The sequence below is a fragment of the Tarenaya hassleriana genome, unplaced genomic scaffold, assembly GCF_000463585.1.
Source record: "Tarenaya hassleriana unplaced genomic scaffold, ASM46358v1 Cleome1, whole genome shotgun sequence".
Taxonomy (NCBI): Eukaryota; Viridiplantae; Streptophyta; class Magnoliopsida; order Brassicales; family Cleomaceae; genus Tarenaya; species Tarenaya hassleriana.
Genome location: NW_010960187.1, coordinates 7,114,368 through 7,130,848, shown reverse-complemented (window position 1 = coordinate 7,130,848; position 16,481 = coordinate 7,114,368). Strand labels below are relative to the sequence as shown.

Genomic DNA, 16,481 nt, shown 5'->3' with positions numbered 1-16,481 from the left:
TCTCTCTCTCTCTCTCTCTCTCTCTCTCTCTCTCTCTCTCTCTCTCTCTCTCTCTCAGATCGAGTTTGACCTTTCGCCAGCCACCGCCTCCTCTCTCTCTAAATTATCCACGCTCTCTCTCGACACCACATCCTCCTCCTCCTTCTCTCTCTTTACTTGAGCCTTAAGTAGATCCATTTCCCCACCCTCTCGCTCTCTCTCTGTCTCTCTCTCTCGTTTCCATCAAAAAGAATAAACCCTAATTTCAGTTTCTCTCTAGCTCTCTCTCTCTCTCTCTATTGCAATCATACACTCCTTCATCAGATCTCAGCATCTCTCTATCTCTATCGGCGTCTTTCGAGGAAAAAGCTAAGTTTACTTCCTCCTTGTCCAAACTTTAACTCTGAGTTTCTTCTTCTGGTAATAGTGGAAGCTTGCAGTCTCCATGGTGGAGGAGATGAAGATTACGATTCATCCTCAGGAGAAGCAGATCGCTCACCTTTCCTAATGCCTTCCTTCTCCTCCTCCTCCTCCACCGCAGCCGTCACCTGATCCTCCACCGCCACCGTCCTCGCCGGAGACACGAATCTCTCCTCCACAACTTACCTAACTTTGTCGACAACATCATGAACCCACACTTTCCAAATTTACCCTCCATGCCCTCTTCTTCTCACCATCTCCATCTTGACCCTGATGCACCAATTCTCGACCAGAGCAGTGCGATCCCACCGCCACCTACGGCGCCGTCGTCATCCGGCGGAGTCATCGCCACCAAGAACCCTAAGAAGCGGACAAGAGCATCAAGAAGAGCACCCACCACCGTTCTTACAACAGACACCACCAATTTCAGAGCAATGGTGCAAGAATTCACGGGAGTTCCCTCTCCGCCGTTCTCCACCGGCCATTCTTATTCCTCCCTCCGTCGCTTTGATATTTTCCGGCCACCCCCTCCGTCGTCTTCCGGTCACAATCTTGATCCTCTCTACAACACTTTTCACCCCACATCTCAAAAGGTTCAAACTTTTATCTCTTCATCATCGTCATCATCTTCATTGATGAATTATCGCTCCAACATCGTCGCTTCCATGGCTTCTCCGGCGATGAACTTTCAGTCTCTTCCCGATTTACCCCTCCCCATGCTTCCTCTAGAAACACAGAACACCCAAGTTCGGACATTTCAGTCCCTCATGTCTCACCAACAACAACATCAATCGGTTTCGCCTCTTGACGAGCTTAACGCGATGAATCTAGGGTCGTTACGACACGACAAAGATCAAGAACATGATCGTGATCGTCATCGGTTGATGACCAGACAGGTTGATGTCCCGTTGCCGACACCGTTACCGATGCTGCCGGAGTTTGATCGCCGGGAAAAGGGATCAGAGACTTATAATACCAATGTTTCCACTTCTTCATCTTCGATCAAAGGTACTACTACTATTACAACAGTTGATCCATGGAATTGCCACACAGATTAATTATTATTACATAACTTTAATTATTTTCTATACAATAATGTAATTAGTCCTTGAGGTCGGATATTATCAGGATTTTGATGGTGTATTCCTTCAAAATATATTCTTGTTTTTCATGATATATTCTGGCAATGCCTTTGCTACACTTTACAGTAACGATCGATATTGGGGTATATGATTCTCCACGACGTATAGGTATATATACACACACATGCATGTAAAGGTTTATAATTATATGTAAGCCGTATATTTCGATTTTTCTCGGGCCTTTTTTTTTTCTGGTAACGAATATTTTCTCGTGCCTTGTCCTGACATTTTTAGGTTATTGAGTATATCACATTCGAATTTGGCCCGTAAGTGTATGTACCAAATGAGCAGGAACGGTCGACACATGTGTCATATATCCGATCGGTTTGCCATCTCCCTTTGTATTATACGGTCATTAATAATCTTACTAGTATAGTTAGTTATATCCAATTCCCGTAAATATATATATTTTTTAAAAAGGATCGGTTACTATTACTTGCTATAATGATCTGTCACACATAAATACATAATATTGATTTTTTTTTAATAGCAAAATTATATGTTCTCAAAGTAATAATCTATATTCTCCGACACAAACGGCAAGTCAAGTATTACTTATCAAAGTGGATCTAATATCAAAGAAGTTTGAGTTTCTTCTTGGTTGTACAAATTATTATGGTTTAAGTGATGTCGTATTTACTCAAATTAATAATAAGATTCATTTGTTTAGAATTTACTCCCTCCGTTTCAAAATAATTGTTGTTTTAGGTTATTTCATATTTTTTAAGAAAACAGACAAAAATTCACATATACCCTTATTTGATAATAAAATAATATTATCATTAATAATTTATTGGAATTTGATAAGGATAAAATTGGAAACTATTGTAAAAAAATGTCTTGTAAATGTAGAATGACAAATATTTTGAAACATGAAAGATAATCTAAAACTACAAATATTTTGAAACGGATGGAGTAATATAATTCGAGAGTGTGGTATCCACACATCGAATATTGTCCAATTATTTTGGTAAAGCCTAAATGCATGAATATATTCTGCTTGATTATTAATTACTTATCTTTTGCGATTGGTTGTTTTCGTCAAGCTATTATTGTAGCTTATTAGGAGGGCAAGACGTTGCGTATGCCCACTCGGTTTCGTGTGTACATGTCTATCTATAAACACACACTGTTATCTCTTGAAGCTATATATATATGTGAGTGTGTGTGTATATATATATATATATATATATATATATATATATAATGCTAGAAAAATGTGCAAATGGTAATGTTTGATAAGTGAAAATACAATCAATAAACACGTAAAGAAAAGGAAAATTCAACAAGCTACATTAGATATAAGAAAAATAATTTCAGAATCTAATGTTAGTATAAAACTAATCATCATGACATCTTAATAAAAATATAGTGGGCATAGTTGTTGAAAAAGTGAGGCACTGGAAAATATTAGTATAAAGTTTATGAAAACTTAATAATATAGGTTTGTCTTGGAACTTTCCTAGTTTCCATATATATAATTTCTTTATGTAATTATGTATGTAGTAAACATTTTCTCTTTGTAGTTTTTACACACACGTTTGAATTGTGGAAAGTTTTTTTTTTTTATAGGATCGTATTATTCCTAATAGTCAATGGTCTTCGAGTTATGGATCGTCTCCAGAGTTTCCAGATTTCGCCGCCACATGCTGTTCTTATCTTCTCATGATGACTTAAAATACTTAATCGATTTAATTCGAAATTTAATTTAAAGATATCATTATACGGATAATACACTGTCCATGCATCGCCGGTCTACTGCAAACCAACTCTCTCTTGTTTAATCATAATTTAGGGAGATTAAATTGTTACAAAATATGCGTGCATGCACGTACGAAGAACTTGTACATTAAATAGTGAGTGTGTATATATATATATATATATATACACAGAGATCATACATATATATATGTATACAAGAGTAATGGGTTTGTAACACAATGATGAAAAATCCTTGGGGATCAAGTTGGAGGAGATTTTGAGGGCATGATGAAACTATTATAATCATATGAATTTGGGTGATATTTGTGTCTCTTTCTTTGTTGGAATCATTTGGAACGGCCCACGCCAGGGAATAATATTATTTCCAGTAATTATTATGAGCATATATTCATTCCCTTTACATACGACAACCCCGAAACAGCTTCACATACATACAAAATAATACCCGTACATGCACACATACATTAACATACATATAAATCGATATCCGTAGATACGTATGTACGTACATACATGCATACATGATACATAGAGAGACGACTTCAGAGTCAAGACTTCGACTTTTGCAGCATAAGACGAGCGAGTGGCATTAGATATTATAAAATAACCATCAAATCATGCACATACTATATAGTATAAACGATGTGGACGATGCCCATTTGGTTACGCATCGTTTTTTCTTCGAACTCTTCTTGGTTTGTTTGTTCCCCCTAATTTTCTAGATTCTCGATGGGGCCTCCTTAGGTTTCGTTTCTCCACCTGTATCGTATATGCATAGTAACGTATAATATATTATAATGCAATCAATACGTGAATCGAAAATTTTTAAAAAAAAAATGAGCAGCGCGCGTATCTCTCAAACAACGCATTCGTTATTCATTTTGGTTTTAAACATTAGGATCAATGGATAACGTTATATATGGAAACTAGGCCATCATGCGATGTCTTAAAATCGACAGCCAGATTTTTAGTATTGTTACATTTTTTAAGTCTCTAAATCCAAATGATTTATCATTAGGGTTTAAAGCATATACTAACTTTTTATTTATAATCATACAAGAAAAGGAGCATCTATTCTGAGGATTTGAGACTACAGCCAAAAAAAAAAAAAAAAAAAAACATCAGTAGGAACATAAGAGTTTGAGCTGGTTTCCCATTAGAACTGGGGAATTTGGGGCATTATTTTCGTGTCTGCCTAAGTGGTACGTTGACAGAATTTCAACAAACCCACTTGAGCTCCCCCACTAACTTTCATGGCTATGATTTATTTATTTATTTATTATTGTTATTATTATTTGTATTTTCCTTTTATTTTTTTTTTAATCTGTAACGATAATCCAAGATGTTAAATGCTCAAAATGAGCATTAATCGATATTATATGTCTTCACATGATTAGAGTGGTATTTTATAAAATAAATAGTATACAAGTGATCTCGAACCACAACATAAACATGGAACTAAGACAAATCTTATTTATATCCTTATTCGAGTATTTGGAATGATGTCAGTCTAGCACTTGGGTTTAACTTTAGCCACATCATAATCGCCCTAACGCCTAATTCCACAAACATCATTCATGTTTTAAAAACATTTCGTACCCTCGGCTTCGATTTCACTACTGAGAGGAGAGATGTAATTTCTGGACCAAAATAGTCCATATACAAAGGATGATCTCAGACCTATAGGGTGGATATAGTCGGGTCGAAAGCCCGAAGAATAATCCTGGTTATAAAAAAAAACATTTTGTACCCTACAATCCCTCTACTTCATTACTGGACACACCAAGTATGTGACTTCACCGGGATTCGAATCTTTATCCGGAGAAGATATTCAACTAGATTTTATCGATCTTCTGAAAAATATAGTTGAACAGGAATTATGGTGAACTTTTAGATTATAATACATATATATATATATATGTATATGTATGGCTTGGATATTGGATGCCAGATTGGTATAGTTTTGGATACTCATCGTCGTCTGTTGGGCTTCTTAGCTCATTTTGGATACTCGCATAAGCACGTATTGTGGACCGCCAATGCAATGGGCTACTATGTGAATGAAGTCCTGACACGTGTTCGGCCCGATTAGATTCTTATCTCAAGATCAACGGCTGAGAATCCCTGGCTAATTTCGCTGCTAAACCAATTATATCCGTAACAGGTTTAATTTGCACCAGTTGAGGCCCAGTATTGTGGCTCCTATGACTTAAGCCCCACGAAAGAGAAGACAGAGAGAGGATCACGTGAACGGTCACGTGACTTAGGTCCCAACAAAACTTTTTTCCGTGCAATGCATTGCACACATTGCCCGATCATCCTATGTGGGGTCCTATCCTGTGTAAAATTCAGTACTTATTATTTAATCGTTTTAAAAAAATTTTTTTGCATCATCTATGGAATTTTATTCTCTATTTACCAAAATATTTTTTTTGATGATATCATATACATGAAATATTTTCAATATTTATAATATTAAATTCCTATATTGATTATTTATATGAAATTTAAGAATTTTAATTTAATATTCTTATATATATATATAAAATTTATTGGATCGCTGGGTTTCTAAACAAGTATTTTATTAGAATATCTCAACCACCGTTCGTTACAGATAATAACATATTTTACATAATAATATACAAACATATAACATAATGTGTTACATATCATATATTTACTGTTGAAAAAATATAGTAAATATCAATATTTTATTTCTACATATATGTATATATTTATATATTCAATTTTAAATTTTGTCTCTCATTTATATTAAAAAAACTTTCCTAATAAACACCAACTATATTTTATTAAAAATTTGTCTATTCAAATTTAGCTTAATGCAAATTAAATATACTACAAATTTGTTTTAATTCAGTAATCTTTCTTTTTATATCTTATATGACAAAAGAATAATACAGATTCGCTCCCACCTTAGTCACGTGATCATCGAATCTGTTTTCTTGCATCGTTTTAGTTTTCCAAATTTGATAATTGTAGTTTCACCATTCTTTTGTTTTTCCAGCTAATTTGCGAATAAGAAGATGACACGTGGCAGAAGACCAAACCATGACAGTAATTTGGGCAACCAAAAAAATAAAAAAAGAAATTCACCCTGCCGACAAAAATGAGATTGGTCCAAGGAAGATGGTCGGTATTTGTATTAAGCTTTGGATGATGGTTAGTTTAGATATGATTTTGATGTTGTTCTTTACAAGTCAATTCCCAAATCATTTCATTTTCCTTTCACTAATACAAATGTCTTGATTCCTCTTTTGCTTTTGTCTTTTACATCATTCTTCCATTTCCCTTCCTAAATTTTCTAATGTTTTTACAATTCATGTAACTAGATGCAGGCATTTTAGTTTCCATTTCGATAGTTTTCGTCCTATTCTTGGTTATATTCATATGTATTATTCCATTAGATTTATTTTGGGGTCGGCCGCATGAATTATTCTTTTACACTCATTTTGGTTTTGCATCATATCTTCCAAAATTTACAACATGATTTTATTTGGGATCGATTGCATGAATTTAGTCACGTTTTAGAATTAAAAAAAAACATTCAGAGCATATTAATTCGTATTACTTGGAGAGTTGGTATAGTATTAATTCGTTAGAATTACATATTGAGTTGTCATAATTGGCCATGAATAAACAAATCATGGATTGCTAACCAATTTGATTAAGGTAATTGATGATGATAGGTTGATACTACAAACGGGAAGATTCCAATTGGTTTTCAGTAACCTAATTAATATTCGATTTGTTTGGTGCTAACTTCGAGGCCAAACAGTATCCATATAATAATAAACACTTGTCATGTATATATATATATGTATATATGTGTGTGTATATACACGTAGCGAATGAACACATGGATGCATCATGCCATGGATCAATCTGGCAACATCGTTCACCATATTTTTAAATGATGTAAATTCCATAAGATCTTAGTAATTATGAAGCCCATACGGTCCTCTCCTCTCACAGAGGATGTTTCGTTGTTTATCACGTGCTCATCCCTCCGACCAAAAAGTCCTTTTTTCACATTCCCACACACATGCTTATACACATATCTAAAATTAACATGTAAATTTTGAATCATAATACATATAACTATAATTGAATTGAATTTTATCTAAAATTTGATTAAAACGTAATTATTTAAATCAAATTAATTTTATATGATCCGAGCTCAACTCTAAAATAAATTTTTTTTAAAAAAACTATTTAGAAATATTTTTTTTAAAAATCGAATGAAACCAAATATAGATTATTTAAAAACTGATATACATACTATATTAATATATTTAAAAAAAAAACCCCCGCTAATAGATTTTTACGTGTAACCCGCATGGCATATTATACAGGTTTTATAGGTGGATTAACCACCGCATAATAATATATATTATATATTAGACTATGGGCATTTTCCAATGGACCCGAAATATATGTATAAATCCGAATAATTATACGGAATGGCTGCATAGAGATATTGAGTTGGATTATCGCTCGGGTTTTGGATTAATGAAATAACTTTGTTTTGTGAAAAAAAAAATTGATTATCCTAATTTTTTAATCGATGATTGGAATAATCTAAAATAAATAAACATAATTAGGGGAAGATGCGTTTAGTTAGCCGAAATTTCAGGCCACATTAAGAAACACAGAATTACCGGAAAGTTTCGATCCACTGAAAGACAAAGATTATTAATTATATAAACTTCGTACAACATTGCAGATCTCAATCCTTTCGACAGAAAGATTTGTTGGATATTATTTTAATATATTTATATTTGATTTTAAATTTTTTGCTTAAAAAATATAGAATAATAATAATTAATATTATTATTTTGATTAATTTGATTTCAGTATATTTTTATCTCATACGGATTATCGTCTTTTGGAATTACTTCGCGTTGATTGGTGGTGAGACGCAGAGAATGTATTTGCGTACGATATAAAACTCGAAATTCCTTCCTGGCTGTTGATCAGGGATATTATGGTAATTTTACTGTTTTGCTTAGCTGGCAACTGAGCAATTATTTTTCTTTTTTTATTTCAACTTTTCCCCTTTCTAGTTTTTTTTTTGTTAACGGCCACACGCTTGCTTGTTTGAACGGTGTATATACAAAATTTTGTTTTATTCACATATCATATTTTTTTTTTTTTATAAATTCTGTTTTATTTTTAAATTCTAATTAATAGGGAAAATTAATGTCAAATTAGTGCAAATTTAGCGTTTTTAAGAGTTTATTTTATTGGCATATCACAAAAAACATTTAATCGAAAGCAAGGATGTCACCTTGGAAAAGTTATGAAATGGTCCCCCAGTCTAAAACATCTAAATTAACAAAAAATGGTATACCTAAACCCTCAAATTTTAATTAATATTTTTTTTTCTGAATACATGGCTGCTTCAAGTTATAAAAGCAGACACCACATTTGCAAATTCACCACAAAAGATCAACATTAACCACGTCCTCAGTTTTCTTAGAATTAATTTGAGATCTATTAGCACAAAACTAGAAATTTAATTACCATAATTTTGAAGTGTTTTGAGTATTTTGACAAACAAAATATACGATTTGAAATTATAACGTCTATGAAACATAACAGTCATAATCTTACATTATTTTTCGCACGGTCCTAGATATAAGCGGATTTGATTTTCGAAACAGAAACGCGAAGGGTATTTTAGTAAAACGAGATACAGGAGCACCGGCTAGAGCAGGTAATGATCCAATGCCACCGGCACCTGCCAGTGATATCAAAGACCCCTTCACATGCTATGAGAATAAAAAAAAAGTAATTAAAAAGAAAAAGAAGGGCCCTCCAATTGGCAAAGGCGGTACTTGTTTCAAAAATTCACCGGTAGAGAGAGAAAGAGAGAGGAGAGAGAATCCTCTGCATCACTTTGTGTGTGTGTGTGTATATATATATATGCAATCTCGCTTTTTCTTAGTGTTGAAACCGAACGAAGAGTAGCTACCACTCCACTCTTCCTGTTTTTCTCTGTGTTTACGTTATTCGTCTCTCTGGATCGGTTCTTCCGAGCAATCGAAACGAATCCGCCATTGCTGTTGAAGCGAGCTTATAGCAGGAAGAATCGTAACCTCTCTTTCTCACGCGAGCTATTTCTTCCTCCGTATCTGTTTATTGGAATTTGGAGGATTATTTTGTAAATTTTTTTTTTCTGGTTTTGGGTCAAGAATCGAGAGTGGTTTAGGAGGAGAACTGGAGAAGATGGAGAGAAGCACTCCGGTGAGGAAACCACACACATCGACGGCGGATCTGCTGACGTGGCCGGAGAATCAGCTGTTCGAGTCTCCCGCCGCCGCTCGCTCCGCCGTCCGGTCGAACCAGGTACCGATTTAGTAACCTTTTTTCTACCGGAGATTTAGCAACTAGAATTTGATTTGATCGGAGGATATTTTGAATTTTCAAAATTTTAATTTCTAATTGGGGGAAATTATCGTAGCCGTCGGATGGGATCAGTAAGGTGGTGTTTGGAGGGCAAGTGACAGATGAAGAAGTGGAGAGCTTAAACAAGAGGTGAGAAATCTGGCGAAGTTTTACCCTCCATTTTTTTGCCTCATCTTCACCAGAGGGAAAGAACGACACGTAGTTCCCTCTGCTTTTGTCTATTGCGTCTGATGATCTTGTCGTTTTTTTCCTTACGGAATGTCTGTAATTCTTCAATAGGGAATTTGAAATCGGCGTAATAAATGCCATGGTTCTTTCTTTAATTTGTATTATTCACGGTTCTCTTCTGCGTTTTTGTCTCTTTCTGCAGTTTTTTTTCGTTCTCGTTTTCTTTTGGGAAAAAATCGATGCTTTGTTCTTTACATGGACCAAAGATTTAGAGATACACGACAGACCCTCATTTCTCCATAATTCAATCGAGTATGGTTTAAAATGATTCTGGAAAGTAAGTTTATTTTTTTCGCATTTGCTGATGGCACCTTCATATGGGTGTGTTAGGCTAATTATTCACGTGGGTATGATCAGTTCTTGGGAATTGGGATAGACAGATAAAATGCCATTTTATTTAACTGCATTTTTCCATTTTTTTTGTAATATTTTGTTGGTACTCGAATCGTATTTCACTTCAAATGGAAATTAGCTTTTAACTTCTGGTGTATGATTACCCTAGGAAGCCTTGTTCAAACTACAAAATGAAGGAGATCACTGGGAGTGGCATTTTCTCAGTGTACCAAGAAGAAGATGCATCAGAGCCCGGAAGTGCCAACCTGACCGCAAACGGCAAAACAAGAACATATCAGGTGATTGATCTTAGTTCCTGTCCATTTCTAAGACATTATTGTGGATTGCAAAAGTTAGAAAAATACGGAACTTTGAGGTCTTCTACAATACATTTGATCGAAAGTTCACTCTTTTCTGATCACTGTATTCGGATTCTTCAGCATCCCCCGGCAGCTATTGTAAGTCACATATCATTCGGTGAGGAAGAGATCGTCACCCCGAAGAAGCCAACTACGGTACCCGAAGTGGCGAAGCAGCGTGAGCTCAGTGGGACGCTGGAAAGCGAATGGGATGCTAAGCTGAAGAAACAGATTTCGGATGCTAAGTGCAAGGAGCTCAGTGGTCATAACATCTTTGCTCCTCCACCAGAGATTCAAGCTCGGCCTACTGTTCGTGCTTTGGCATACAAGGACAACTTCAACTTGGGAGAATCTAATGCCCAAACTGTAAGCTCTCTGAATCCCTATCTCCCTATCGATTTCCAACGAACTAGCACAATTGAAATGGCTGGGTTTTGTGGTCTTCCCACAATTGGAAAGAGGGGCTTTGGCAATATGGTGTTGTCATCCCATTCGTGATGAATCTAAAGATATGAGATGAAGATTTTTCGTGGGTTCTGGTTTATTTTGCAGAATGCAGAAGAAAATGTGCTGAAGACGGCGAAGAAGATACCGGAGAGGAAATTCTCCGACCTATCTGGAAACAACATTTTCAAGGGCGATGTTCCTCAGGCATCAGCTGAGACGCTTCTAAGCAATGCAAAGTTGAAAGAGATGACTGGAAGCGACATATTCGCCGATGTGAAGGCTGAATCTCGGGACTACTTTGGCGGCGTACGCAAGCCTCCGGGTGGCGAAAGCAGCATTGCCCTTCTCTAAGAACCGAAAAAAGAAAACCATTATGTGTTTTTCAATCTGGCGGAAAATTAATCTGCTCTTATTAGGTTATCCGTTTGTTCCTTTGTTACTGATGATGGGTTTCACTTTCAGATGAAACTTCTGTGGCTAATTTCGTGGGTGTGTTTTGTTTATATCGAATGTTCCGGGGCTAATATGTGAAATGATAAAAGTTTGTGGGGTATTTTGTTGAATTGGAACAAGTAGGTATCTTGAAGAAGATGGAGAGACCGTATAAGTAGGCACAGAGTCTGTTTTCTTGTCTGGCAAGGAACGCATTGCCCTGGTCTGTCCCAAAACAGAAATAAAAGACCAAATCAGAGAGGACAATAGAGATTGTTTTAATGAGCACACAGACACACTACCCTTTTCTTATTTACAATAAAGAATTTTAAATTTGAAAATCGAAGATGGCACATTTTGGTCATAGGCATATCTGAGAATTTTCCAAAATTATGGCAAAACCCAAAACCCAAGTCCTGTTAAAGTTTTATCACGAGAGATTTGCTTGAACGCTATCTAGGAATGTACACGTAACGGTTATCCGCGTTTTTTGATATACCCGTTTTCGTATTCATTTTAGCGGGTTTTATAAAAATATTATCTCTAACTTATTCTTACAATATCTAGATATCCATCTAATGGGTATCGGCGACTAAATGATGGAAATCCACGAATATCGGATACGTGTGTATAATATTTATCAATTTAAAATCAAATAAATACCCAATAAAATCATATATATTTTTGAAAAAAATATATTTAAAGTTTGAAACAAATGGGGTTTTAGAATTTTCTTTTTTCCTGGGTGTGTTTTGTTTATATATGATTTTTCAGGACCTTTGTTTTTTTTTTATGAGATCATATTTTAGAGAAATAGTTTATAACTGAAGAGCTTAGGGGGGGGGGGGGAGTGAGATTAGGCGTTTCTGTTGTTGGTCTAATAACACTTAATTAGTAGTAAAACCATCAGCCAAGACCTTAAATTAATTTACTTAATCGCTCCCTCATTAACATCAGAACATGGCTCAAATAAAAAAAAGTTGCCTTTTTTTTTGTTTCAGTTTTCCGGGAGAGGGGGAATGGAGGAGCAGTGACAGAGCAGAGAGACGCAGCAGCGGCTCTGTTCCATATTAATGGCGGGTGTTCCTGCAAAACGACAAATCCGACAGACAATCCTCAGACGTTCTCCGTACGGATGCTCGCCTCCACAGACACGCTTATATACTCTCTCTCTCTCTCTTTGTATAACCGTCGATTCGTATCCGAAAAATTCCCTTCGAAACCCATAGATAAGTAGCTGGAAACTTCCCGGAAAATGCTGTAGAAATTCAAATCTCTCTCTTTTCTCTCGCTTTGTGTTCGTCTCTTTCTCTCTGATTTGGGTTTCTGCGTTTTCGTGTGTTGTTTTGATATATAGATAGAATAGTGTAATATACAGAGTGTTGTGTGGGTGTTTTTCTTGATGTTTGAAGAGTCGTTTATGGATTTTGGGGCTTTTCCCGGTGATTCTAACGTCCGACGAGCTTCATTTTCGGATCATCCTCGTTTTCGTGATCTGGGTTCTGCAGATTTTCCTCCGGGTCCTGTTTCCGGTGGTTTTTGCTTGCCCCACGTCCGTACGCCTCCGATCATGAACCCCTTTATGAACGATCAGTGTCATCTTCACCATCTGAAGCTGTACACCAGCGGTCGGAATCAGATGGTCGGTGGTGATCTGGGTTTGTGTGAAGATCTAAGCGGAATGAGTCTCTCCAATGAATGCAACCGTGTTCTCGCTCGACCCGACCCGTTTTGGCTCGACCCCGATGTTCTCGGGTCTCGGGTTCACGACGGGTTCTCTGTGTTCGATCGGGGCATTCGTCGTGACGATGAAATTCCTCGCCGTTACAATGCGTTTCACAACGTTTCCTCTGGTCGAGAAACTTCTCTGTACACCTCTAATGGAGTTTCTCTCGGCGGTTACGCTGCTGATAGTGATGATGACATGTTCAGATTGCTTCACTCGCGAGATTTTAATCCTGAAGGTTTTAACGAGATCATCGCTCGAATTAGGAGAGATATTCTCATGGAACAGAGAAATGGGTCATTTCGACAGAGCTTGCCCAACATGGACACCGGTTCATGTTTCAGGGTTCCGCAGCTACACTCTCAAGTGATGAACGATGTGTACAACAGTCCACCGATGTTCGGTGGGAATAAGGTTTTTCAATCTCTGTCGAGTTCAGCCATGGAAGATTGCTCTAGAGAGCTCAAAGCTTCTAGTTTGGAGGATGGTTTGATCATCCAAGGACCCAACAACAGTTTTCCTGCTAACGAGATGGAATCATACTTCAAGGATGATCTCTGGAGAAGCGGTGATGAATCTGAAAATCAGGGTTTTCTTCCGAGTCTTGCCTCCATGATTGGGTTTTACGGCTCTGTGTACGTAATGGCGAAAGATCAGATCGGTTGCCGGTTCTTGCAGAGGATGTTTGATGAAGGAACGTTTCTCGATGTGACGATGATATTCGGAGAAGTCATCGATCATCTCATTGAGCTCACCATTGATCCGTTTGGGAATTATTTCATTCAGAAGCTACTGGGCGTGTGCACTGAAGAACAAAGATCACAGATAGTGATCATGATGATGTCAAAGCCAGGCCAGCTGATCAAAGTCTCCCTCAACACTTATGGGTAAGATCGATCTTTCCTTTTTGTTTTGATCCCTTCTCTGCTATATTTGCAAGAACTCAAAGGTCATAGTACAATACTTTTCGAAAGTTTTCGTGAGTATCTGTATACATTTGCAATGGAGGAAAAGTTGATGGACAAGTAAGACTATTTGCCTTCACTTCGATTTATAAAACCACTTGATATGTTATGTTCTTTCTTGCAAGCTTCACGTATTCAGTAAAGCTGAAACCTTGGATTCATTATATCGAACGGGCAGGACCCGAGTTGTGCAGAAACTGATCGAAACCCTAAGAACGAAGAAGCAAATCGCGCTCGTGACTTCTGCCCTCAAACCGGGTTTTCTTTCTCTGGTTAGAGACCTGAATGGGAATCATGTTATTCAGCGTTGCTTGCAATCCCTTGGCCCGGATGATAACAAGGTTTCGACAGAAGAAATATCTACTTTCCATCTCATCAAATTCGATATTTGTTTTTACAGTTCTCGATGAACACATTTCTTTCTTGCTTCAACAGTTCATTTTCGAAGCGGCTACAAGGTTCTGTATCGAGATTGCAACTCATCGTCATGGATGCTGCGTCCTGCAACGATGCGTTGCTTTCTCAGCCGGGCCGCAACGCAGTAAGCTTATTGCCGAGATCTCGAGAAACTCCCTTGTCCTTTCACAAGATCCCTTCGGGTAATAGAACTGATATGATACACGATATATGAGCGGATCTTGGATTCTTTCGGGCATTTTGGTAACGATTTACTGTCGGAAATGATGGGGGGTGCAGGAACTATGTAGTGCAGTATATAATAGAGCAGAAGGTGCCGGCGGGTAACGTGCTGTGCCAACTGAGAGAGCATTACGTGCAGCTATCGAAGCAGAAGTTCAGCAGTCACGTGGTGGAGAAATGCCTCAGGCATTTCCCCGAGAGCCGTTCCCAGATCGTCCACGAGCTCATATCAGTCACTAACTTTGAGCAGCTTCTTCAAGATCCTTACGCAAACTACGTGATCCAGTCTGCGCTCGCCGTCACCAAGGTCAGCACCCCCTCTCGGATCTTCGCCCGTTAAACCTATACAGGCTGCGTATATGCGCGTGTGTATGTATATATATATATGAATTGTTATTTGGCGGATATGAGCGCAGGGAGCGGTTAAGGCGAGCTTGGTGGAGAAGGTGCAGCCTTACAAAAACCTTAGGACGAGTCCTTATTGCAAAAGGATTTTCTCTCGAAGCCTCCCCAAGAAGTAGTCCGATACTGTCGGCTTTTAACTCGCTTTTGGTGCACGCAAATGTTGTTGTTTTCCTCCCCAAGAAGTAGTCCGATACCGAAAGACAAATCTCTTCCGTCTGTTGTTTGAAGCTTTTTGTAGCAATCATCAAGTCACGAACCGAACTTGATGTCTTAGATTCGCGTTTGGTCTCTCGCTTGATCTACTGATGTTTAGGATCGTTGTGTTGGTAAATACACGAAGATCGCCAATTCATGATTAGGTATATACCGATAAAACCAAACGAGTTCTCTTAAAACAAAAAAAAAAAAAAGTAAAACTGAACCGGACCTGATTAAAACCTAATTCTATATAAAATAGATATGTTATAATGAAGCCAAACCCGGAATGACCACTCCTATTATTCATGATGACGAAAACGCACACAGGTTACTCTCATTTCGCATTATTGGGGAATTAAAAGTACGCTCAACAACTCCAAAATACATGAATTATAAAACAAAAGTTGCTCACCAAAAGCAAGTTCTGGGACTCAAGTCTGGCGTAAACAACAAGAACGTTCTGCTCTAAAGAACAGAATCACACTCAAAGGGGAAAAGCTTCGGGTTCGGGTTTTATTCGTTTGGAGAAAGGGGGTTTAAGCATCGTCCTCACCGAGCAGAGCGAGAAGCATCTTCTCGTAGTCACCGTGAGTGTCTTTGGTGATGGCCTTCGCCAATGGAACGCTGTTCCTGCGCTGGTACTCCTCCCCTATCACCTGCAAGTCGATCTCAGCTCTTGTGGTCACAACCCTCGTCAGATCTCCCTCGTCTGTTCCACGTTTGTTGATCGCCGACCGGAGAACCTTCTCGAAGTAGAGTTCTGGTCGGGTCAGGCACTCGATCGTGGATCTCAGCAGGGCAAGGAACTCGTCGTCAGAATCTCCTCCGAGGTCCTGTCAGAGTAGGAAATGCCTTGAGCATCTTAGAGAAGAAGGAAGATTCCGTATAACTAACTATGTGTTTTATAATACCTTGAGGATCTCATGTCCATGCTCATCTTGGTAGTGGTTAAAAGTAGCATTGATCTGGGCTTTGCTCCTTGTGGACAGGATCCTGATAACATCTTCGTCGCTGTAGTGCTTGTCCTTGATCTTCTCGTGGATCAGCTTGCATTCCT

The 16,481-nt window shown here is 37.6% G+C and overlaps 4 protein-coding genes across 5 annotated transcripts in view; 3 read left to right on the top strand and 1 right to left on the bottom strand.

Moving 5' to 3' along the window:
* The first annotated feature begins 29 nt into the window (after nucleotides 1–29).
* Nucleotides 30–3,536, top strand: LOC104816820. Of its 2 annotated transcripts, none has more exons than XM_010545802.2 (2): nucleotides 30–1,407; nucleotides 3,114–3,536. In XM_010545802.2, the coding sequence occupies exons 1-2, from the start codon at nucleotides 606–608 to the stop codon at nucleotides 3,128–3,130; spliced, it is 819 nt and encodes a 272-aa protein (XP_010544104.1). In that variant the 5' UTR covers nucleotides 30–605; the 3' UTR covers nucleotides 3,131–3,536. The 2 variants fall into 2 exon arrangements, with proteins under 2 accessions (XP_010544104.1, XP_010544113.1); XM_010545811.1 differs by lacking the exon at nucleotides 3,114–3,536 and adding an exon at nucleotides 1,776–2,241.
* Nucleotides 3,537–9,125: 5,589 nt separating this feature from the next.
* Nucleotides 9,126–11,622, top strand: LOC104816812. Its single transcript, XM_010545789.2, has 6 exons — nucleotides 9,126–9,377; nucleotides 9,479–9,632; nucleotides 9,748–9,821; nucleotides 10,423–10,552; nucleotides 10,694–10,978; nucleotides 11,165–11,622. Exons 2-6 carry the CDS (start codon nucleotides 9,513–9,515, stop codon nucleotides 11,408–11,410), a joined length of 855 nt encoding a protein of 284 aa, XP_010544091.1. The 5' UTR covers nucleotides 9,126–9,377; nucleotides 9,479–9,512; the 3' UTR covers nucleotides 11,411–11,622.
* A 1,289-nt stretch (nucleotides 11,623–12,911) lies between these two features.
* Nucleotides 12,912–15,817, top strand: LOC104825188 (pumilio homolog 11-like). Its single transcript, XM_010557477.1, has 5 exons — nucleotides 12,912–14,104; nucleotides 14,361–14,523; nucleotides 14,618–14,781; nucleotides 14,879–15,128; nucleotides 15,238–15,817. Exons 1-5 carry the CDS (start codon nucleotides 12,912–12,914, stop codon nucleotides 15,340–15,342), a joined length of 1,875 nt encoding a protein of 624 aa, XP_010555779.1. The 3' UTR covers nucleotides 15,343–15,817.
* LOC104816804 (annexin D1) overlaps nucleotides 15,703–16,481 on the bottom strand; it is a 2,582-nt gene continuing 1,803 nt past the window's right edge. Inside the window, exons 5-6 of the mRNA XM_010545777.2 lie at nucleotides 16,336–16,479; nucleotides 15,703–16,257 (exon numbers count right to left, since the gene is read on the bottom strand). Of these exons, the coding sequence (XP_010544079.1) occupies nucleotides 15,961–16,257; nucleotides 16,336–16,479 (441 nt within the window). The 3' untranslated portion in view covers nucleotides 15,703–15,960. The remainder of the gene's footprint in view (nucleotides 16,258–16,335; nucleotides 16,480–16,481) is intronic.